We start from the raw sequence: 8,771 nt of genomic DNA, 5'->3' as shown, positions 1-8,771 counted from the left end.
TTTTGAGTTGTGGAATTATAGTGGGATTTCCCTCGACAACATGGTATTGCTTAGCAGAAACCGTACACTGCGGATTAAGGTGATAATATCATGACACCAGTCACCATTTCGATTTTCTTTCCAACTCATTGGGGCCTAATTGGAGAACCGACCATATCAAAAGTATTGAAACGAGGGATTGTGAAACAGAAGATACTGATTTATTCATTCTGAAAACTGATGTATAAATTTATCTTGCAATCAATGCAATAGGCAACAAGAACGTAGGGCAGTCTGCAACTGCCCTTTTGGCAAAGAAATGTGCCACTATAGCATCTGATATAACCACGCCACATGCCAAATTAAAGCTTAAAATGGACACAAATTAACATATCTGACTATGGAAATATCGCAGTCCATAGGTATCAGAGTTAACCTCAAATCTCGAGTGCACTTCTAACTGGTTGAAGTCAACTGCACTAGCTACTCAAAACATATCTGAAGCACTTAAATCAATTGCTTCTTGCTTTGCTTCTTGAGTGACCCACTTAAAGCTGCTTTAGCCTTCGTCCACTCCCTCATGGAAGCAGCACTCCTCATGAACAAGCAAGTTCCATCAGTTGTAAAGTTTCTGACAGACAGTTGCTCTGCCGCTGCATGATTTTTTTTTGGAGCAGTCTTGTCATCGGTTTCTCCCAAAGTCTGCAGATGTTTTGGAAGATTTGGCTCAGGATCCAGAGCGATAGTATCCAAAACAATCATATTGGAGCTATCTAGAGCAGTGACGATATCCTTGTTGCCAACTCTCGAAGCTTTAGAACTATCTTCAACCGATGCACAGGTACCTGTCTTAACCAACTTGCTGTGTGTACTTCCAATTGAGTTTGCGGCGCTCTTCGGCTCAACCTGCTCTTGTTTTTCCAAACTTGTAGCAGGCAGAAGTTGCGATATGCTGAATGAACCATGTTTCTCACTGACCAGTTGGGTCCACGAAGACTTTTGTAGCCAAGAAGCTCCTCTAGCATATTTGTTTACATCTGCATACGATTTAGTCGGTTGAGCAATAGCAAGTTCCTCGGTCTTTTCAATAAGGTTGGATTGGGATTCCAGGTTTATATTCTTTACCGCATTCTCGTTTTGGCACTCTTTCATGTCGGGCACATTAAAACCATCAGACTCGAATTTTTCTCTATTAGGAACAGTACTTTGCATAATATCGGAGATGCTGAACGAATTGTTGCCCCTTCCACCAGCGAGATCTCTCCATGCAAACTTCTTTGACCCTGAATTTGTATTTGTTGTTTGGGAACCTGATTCTAATTCTATGGGTTGAGCCGTTTGATGTAAATGGGCTTTTTTTGTACTCCCTTCCCTCCCGGACTGGTTAGCAGAGAGAAATTTATTTCCATGAGCCTCTTCCCTGGGAGGTGATTTTCTCTTCTTGTCAGAAGCTATAATCCTCCTTCCCTGACTTTTGAGCACATGCTCGGATGGCCTGTGTTTAGAAGCTTGCAGTTCATCAACTATTTTCCCCTGTAACCACAGAAGGTAAATGTTAGGTTCAAAATAACAATGACACTCAAAACAGGTAAACCCTAAGCGAACAGTTGCACTATGTAAACTGAGCAATAAATTGTACCTCATTTGACAAATTTACTTCTTGTGCCCATTTCCCTGACAACTGTGTTCCTTTTTTACCCCCAGCCACCACATTGATTATGAGGTCGTCTTCATCAGTCATATTATCCATTTCATTCTCACCAGCAACCAGGTAATCAACTGATCCAGTGACATTGTCTGTTATATCATATGTTTCATTCCCATCGCTAACCAGGTCTTCAACCGGTTTAGTATTGTCTCCCTCCTTGACCAATCCAGCCCCTTCGCTTGAAGTCTTTGGAACATATTCCCTCTCAAGGAGCTTGTTCATCACCAACTTCATCATATCAAGCTCTTTCTTATCTAACCCACCACCTTGTGCTTCAAGATCCAAAAAATCTTTTCCTTCGGCAGTATAAGAATGATGAGAATGCTCCTCACAATCACAAAAATGAACTGGCAGAGGAGGAACTTCTACTCGTTGGAAACTGTATTTGTGCTTGCCAGTCCCTTTGAAGGGCAATTCTTTCACCTACAAAAGAAACCCCACTAGTTCAAACAAAGAACAAGATGACCGATGACAAAAGTACTTAGAGCATCTCCAGTCTTGACCCATTTTAAGACTCAAATTTAAAAATGGGGCAAAAACCACAAAAATCTCTCTCCAATCTTTGACCCAAACGCTTCCCCATTTTGGGTTTTACCCATTTTTTTGCCCAAATCTGAGACAACTTTTGTCTTGACCCATTTCTCCAACGGCTACTTAGAGAGAGAGAAAGAGGGAGATGTGTAAAATTTGGGTTTGATGGTTGGAGATGCATCTACCCAAAATGAGTTTTTACCCAAAATTTGACTCAAATTTGAGGAAAAATATGGGTGAAGGCTGGAGATGCTCTTAGTCCACCTCTAAAATACAATTTCCATGCAGCCCTACCAAAGCAAGCACCAAAAGACAAAATGCAAGGGCATATGAGAGCACAAAACCTGAGAGAGAGAGAGAGACCTTTTTTAGTTTGGGGAAGAAAAGCCGAAATTCCCTCTTTTCTGGGTTCAAGATATTATTGAACTCTTCAGGAGAACCCGTCTTTCTAGTTCCGGTGTTACTAGGTTCACTATTGGTAAATTTAGCATCTTCTGCCCACTCCTTTCTCAAGCGAAGAAGATAATGTTCTTTAGCCTTCTCAAGTCTCAGCCTCCCTCCCTTCCACTTGCACCCATTATACTGCAGAGTAACATATCAAATGACAAGGATAAGCGCCTTTAAACATGCATATAGATAGAACCTCAAAACAGCTGAAAGAATTAATAATCACTAGGAAATAATTAGGAGTCAAGATACGAATGGCTTGATTGCCAACATTAGTCACCAAAGCTGTGAACCAGAGGAACAATTTTTCACTGGAGAAAGCTCTAGTAATTGATGACTGTAATCAGCTGAAGAGCTATTTTCCTGATGTTTCATTTCATTTTGTTGGAGGTTGGAAGGGTTTGTAAAGGGCACATTTTAGCTTTGCATGTGCTTGTAATGGGGCAGCACATGCAAACGCTAAAATGTGCCCTTTACACTAGAGGAACTAATGCCTGGAAAACCATCTTTCCTCGGTTTTCTCAGAATTTTGGCCATTTGACCTTTTCTCTGATTTTTGTCGAAATAAGGAAGTATTTTATATAGGACCATATTCATATATTGGACTCAGTACTTCTAGTCTCCCCTCCTGTAAGTTAGTGATCGTAAGTGTAAGAGAAACAAGCATGGTTTGAAACTTGGGCCCTGATCTACAACGTATCAAATAAACCCTTGGGGTCTATAGCGAGCATTGCACCTTGATATAATTTCAAGGACAACTAAGATTTTACCACCCCAGTGCCTTTGTTCTTTCTGTAGACAAGCACTTCTATGTGCAACTCCAGACACACAGTGCTCAGAGTACCATACTTATTACACAACTAATTTTCAGTTGATAACTTGATATCCTTGTGCCAGGATCAAAAGTTCACTGCTTGAAAGAATCTGCTGAAATGTTAATTCATGTTTGTGAATGTTGGGATGTTACCCTGATTTTGGTATACTTCCTTTTTATTTGTTTCCATCCTTTCTGGTAGGTCTGTTGTTTAGCTGCTATTATATACTCTGGAACTAAAAAGTTTTCAAGAGCATGCAGGGATAAAGTATTCACTGTATATTTCTGGATAATCTGGAACATTCTACGATGTTACTCTAAAAACTGATGAAGCATCCTGATTTTATCTGGATAGAAAATCTGCTGCAACTCATGCAGAAGAAGAAGATTGTAATTCTTGTAGGAAATGCGTCATCAAATTATGTCTATTCCTTACAAACTGATCCAAATATGTCTAAAATTGGCAGCGTACCACTGTAATTTATGTTGCAGGAATGAAGAAAGATTGCAGCAAACTAAAGCAATCCCTTCATCGTTTCTTGACACTATCATTTCTTTCAAACATCCCAGTCGATGACTACAATTATTCTTTTTCGAAAATAAAATAGGTTGCAAAAAAAATTTGATTTGTAGGTGTATCAAACCAAATCACACAATACGCACCACAAACTGTATGATTTTTGCGCTTCCGCAATTCACTCAACAAATACGAATCGATAGCTGGGTGCATCAAATCGAACCGGACAATAAGTTTTGTGAATCATGTGGTTCTAACTTCTAATAACTGCGTTCTTAACTCATTCAAATCTGTAACTACTAATCACTGCTTGTTGGACCAATAGATGGTCGGAATTATCAAGATCCAGTTCATCCATGGTTTTTCCATCACCAAAGTTTTTGAATTCTTATAATAATAAAAGAAGGTTTTCAGATTTGAAATTGAGTATCAGTCTATCAGAAAATCCAGACGGATTTAGATCATCAAGAGAGAGACGAGAGCCTAGGCTCCCTTTGCATTGCTATGGAGTTCAAACAAAGGGATTTCATGGAGCATTATTTATCTTGATCTAGGTTGTGATAATGTACAAACCGATTTTGATATTCCATTTGAGAGCTCTATCGCATTGGATTCACAATTAGTACTCAATAAGAGGGATTAGAATCCCTTCATGTAAAAAATTATAACTGTGCAATGGTCACAATAATTTCCCGTCTTCTATAATCCATCTTCCACCCAAGCTTTTGCAAAGACACCATAACTAAATCTCCGATTTCTCTTGTTAAAATTGAACATCAAATCCCTCCATTTGAAATCCCTCCGTATGGCCGGACTCCAAAGGAGTTGGTAGCAGCTCAGAAGTTTCGAACCTGAGCTCCCCTTTGGATTGTGTGATTTGATGAGAAAAGAAAGGATTATGGTTTCTCAACATTTTTGAAAGAAAACATGTCTTCCATTTACACACATTCCTCATCATTCTCCCCCATTAATCCAAACAGGGGATGAGATGCAGTTTAGAGAGCAAACCCTAATCCGAAAGCCTTGACCAACAGGCCAACCAAGTCACGGCGTGCGGTTAGTTAGAGGTTCTTTCTATTAACATTCATTGAGAATCCAAGAAAATACAAAATGAGAAAAAGAAATCCGGCAAATCAACTAGCTGTATATAGAGTGAGAGTGAGAAATACCGTGCCGAAGAGTTTGGAGAGAGATTTGGGGGACGAGGGGACGAAGTCGAAGTAAGCGAAGCTGCGGCCTTGGTTGCGAATGATCTCCACAGATTCAAGCTTCCCCAAGCAAGAGAAAGTGTTTTGCAGATCTTCCGCCTTCACATTCAATCCCAAATCCCCCACGAATATCCTCATTCTTGTTGTCATTTCAGTCGTTCCTGTAGTCGTGGTTGTTGTTGTACCACTCTCATCTTTTTCTTCATCATTCTCAAGATTATACGGCCCTCTTTCCCCTCCTCCCATTTCAACCCCAAGAATAAGGAAAAATCCGGATAACGGCTCTTCTTCTTCTTCTTCTTCTTCTCCTATACAATACTATGAATACCCGCTTTCAAAACCTAATTTTTTGGCTGAATTACGATGACTACCCCCAATATTTGCTTTAAGACCGCGTTTCGACTAAATTTTCTCATTACAACATTTTAGTAGACGTTCTGCTTTTTGGGACTTTTTTCAATTTTGTTCACCCTCTCGAGTCTCAACCTCTTTGACAGGAGGGAGTGATTTCAAGAGAATAGAAAAGAAAGAGTAGAGTTTGAATTTCTAGCCAAATAACTCATTTTGATTGATTATTTTGGTGAAAAATTGAGAAAAAATTATAAAATTAAATATTTTAATTGGCTCTTCTTATTTATCACAAAATCTCAAAATGTGAGATTTTGTAAGAAATAACTCTCCTTTCTTATCTCACTCTTTCTCACCATCCAAAGGGGCTGTAAGATTGAGTGAACATTACCTTCTTTTCTATTAGTTGAAATGATGTAAGCACAAAGTGATGTCATGCTTACCAAAAGTTCAACTCACTTTTTCTCGTTTTGTCCATGTTCGAATGTTTTTCTTGTTTGCTAGTTTTGCATCAAACTTTTGTGAATTATTGAGTTATCGACCAAAGGAATCAAAAAACCCAACACTGTTTACTTCTATCCACACAATTTTGGAAGTATTCATGATAAAGTCCCAAAAATTGATTTTTTGGGCTTTATCCTGAATATTTTCAAAAATATTTGGGTGAGAGTAAAAAAAATTAGTTTTCCGATCCCTCTCAACAATACGATTTAATAATTCACAAAAGTTTTTTGTAAAATTAATAAACGCAAAAAAAATAAAAATAAAGGCAAAATAAGAAGGGATTTTTACCACTAGGTCCATATTTTACAAAATACATTTACAATTAATGAAAATGTCATCCTTAGACACCCTAGGGTTTTAGGGTTTAGGGTACCCTAAGGTTTAAGTTTAAGCGCTTTCATAGAGCCCTAGGGTAAGGTTTAGACACTTTCATATGGATTTTAGGGTGCATTTTTTCTATCATAGAGTTTTAGTGATTTAGATACTTTCAAATGATACCCTAAGATTTAGGCATTTTCACTTAATACCTTAAGGTTTAGGTATTTTTTATAGGGCACCTTAGGGTTTAGGTACTTTTTATAGAATACCCTAGGTTTAGGCACTTTCATAGGGTACACTAGGCTTAGGTACTTTTAGGGTTTAGAATTTTAGGTACTTTTGTAGGATTTTAGTGTTTCATTAATTAGAAATAACCCGGTGGAAATTGCTTTTTATTTTCTGTACCCACACATCAATAGAGAAGAAGGCCGAATGCTAAATGAAAATATTTTTTCCACTAAAATAAATATTTAATAAATTTTTTTCTCCTAACCCAATATATTTTCTATACATTTTTAATTTGATAAAAAATAACTCGATTACAAATAACTAAAAGAAATAGTCCACACTGTTGAGCTCAGAGTTACCGGCTCCTCCCGGATTGGGGACACTGCCATAGTGCCATGTGTAAAGGACAGCAGGTGGTGCCGCGAGATAAAAACAGCAATGTTTCCAAATTGTTTGCCTCCTCAACTCTTTTTTCCTCATCCCCTATTTCCACCCTAAGGTCTAATGTTCGATTTTTCTCGTGAACAATTCTTGAAATAATCTTATCCCATGCATAAGCGTGCGAAACGCTTGTGGATAAAGTTGTACGGACACCCTGCATTACCAAAAAAAGGAAAAAAACTAGCCTTCGTGCATTCAAAATAGCAATATGGAATTAAAGAATCATGATCTAAACTCTAATTTTTTTAATTAGAGAAGACAACAATAAGCCAAAAGACAGTTTTCTCGACTTATTTTTATCTTTATTCCTCTCGCTATTAGCGTGTCATCTGAAATTTCTTTCAAGCCGTGATGAGTGTTTATGTTTTACCTTTAAAAAAGGATAAGGGAAGGGCATACTATTTGCAACCCATAATTTTCTAAATACAACCCATTAAAAACCAACAAATTTCAAGACAATATTATCATGTGTAATAACCATTTCTGTTTTGTTTGGAACACTTTTTGAAATTTTTTTTGAAAAAGTACTAAATGTAATAAGTGGAGAGAGATAGAGAAAAAAATGTTCCAAACAAGGCAGATTTTTGAAAATTTCTCCCTCCTTCTCCCTACACTACAAACTCACAACCTCGGTCCTTCCTACACTATAAGAGCATCCGCAATGGTAATAATCAAAATCAATAATTAAAATGTGCCACGTCAGCATTTGATTATCCATTTAGCTCATAATCAAACTTAATAACCTCTACCTCCACATTGGTTATTTTTGCATCTCTAACCAAAAAACCCCGCACAATACAAAATGCACATTTGTCCAATCACAAACGAATTTCAATTATGCACCCGACCACACCAAATTATTTGTCTCGATGAGACGATTCCAATGTGGGGGGCTTTTGAGTTATTGAGTTTTGAGTTTGGTTATTAAGCTTTGGTTATTGATAAAAGTTGTTAAGTTTGGTTATGGAATGAGTGAAATTTGATTATTTACTAAAAGATTTGTAATTTTGCTTATTACAATGTGGGGTATTTTTTGAACATTGTTGTTAAGTTTGATTATCCAAACTTATTTGTTTATTACAATGTGGATGCTCTGAGCCTTGTCTCCTACACTACAAATCACTCCCTTCTTCCATTTCTCGTCTCCCTCAATAGAAAACCAATCAATGGCGTCACGGACATAGTAGTTTGGGAGATGAAACAATGCATAGAGAAAGTCCACAAAAAATTCCACTTCAATTAGGTTTTTCGACATTGTCGGATATAGAGTCTCGAAATTCGCAAGGTTTTTTAAATTTTAAAATCCAAATGTTGTTTCCTGTACATGGTTCAAAAATCCTTCGCATATTAAAATTCGAAAATATGTGTAATTTATGAATTTTAAGATATAAAAATATGCCATATGAAAATATGTGCAGCTTTCAGATTTTAAAATTCGACAATATTGAAACAGTCTAATTGAATCTCAGAAGTGGTGGGGTTGGTGATGGTAAATGATAGAAAGGAGCTATGGAGTAGAGAGAGGGAGTGACGGGAGGGGTTGATGGAGTTTGCTCGTGGTGGCGGTGATGGAATTTGCTAGAGGCAGCGGCGGTGGTCCCCAACAATCACACAAGGGGCTGCTGTGGAAAAGATGGGGTTTTTTGTTAGGAAGGGTAGTTGGGAACTTTAAGTTGGGTTGTATAGTAAGGAAGGCAGCGGCGGTGGTCCCCAACAATCACACAAAGG

General features: G+C 37.8%; 1 protein-coding gene across 1 annotated transcript; it reads right to left on the bottom strand.

Annotated features, from left to right (window-relative positions):
• Positions 1-178: 178 nt before the first annotated feature.
• LOC131297886 (protein REPRESSOR OF SILENCING 3) lies at positions 179-5,717 on the bottom strand. Its single transcript, XM_058323077.1, has 4 exons — positions 5,166-5,717; positions 2,582-2,800; positions 1,619-2,110; positions 179-1,512 (listed from the first exon to the last, which is right to left on the bottom strand). Exons 1-4 carry the CDS (start codon positions 5,448-5,450, stop codon positions 487-489), a joined length of 2,022 nt encoding a protein of 673 aa, XP_058179060.1. The 5' UTR covers positions 5,451-5,717; the 3' UTR covers positions 179-486.
• Positions 5,718-8,771: the final 3,054 nt, after the last annotated feature.

This window comes from Rhododendron vialii, chromosome 8a (genome assembly GCF_030253575.1).
Source record: "Rhododendron vialii isolate Sample 1 chromosome 8a, ASM3025357v1".
Taxonomy (NCBI): domain Eukaryota; kingdom Viridiplantae; phylum Streptophyta; class Magnoliopsida; order Ericales; family Ericaceae; genus Rhododendron; species Rhododendron vialii.
This window is presented reverse-complemented; position numbering and strand designations above follow the sequence as displayed.

What these genes read in the sequence shown, in the direction of transcription:
- LOC131297886 (XM_058323077.1), bottom strand. Translation starts at nt 5,450, where the DNA reads ATGGGAGGAGGGGAAAGAGGGCCGTATAATCTTGAGAATGATGAAGAA. An exon ending in TCTCCAAACTCTTCGGCACG is followed by an intron (nt 2,801 to 5,165) that starts GTATTTCTCACT and finishes GTTACTCTGCAG; the next exon opens with TATAATGGGTGCAAGTGGAA. An exon ending in AAGTAAATTTGTCAAATGAG is followed by an intron (nt 1,513 to 1,618) that starts GTACAATTTATT and finishes CTGTGGTTACAG; the next exon opens with GGGAAAATAGTTGATGAACT.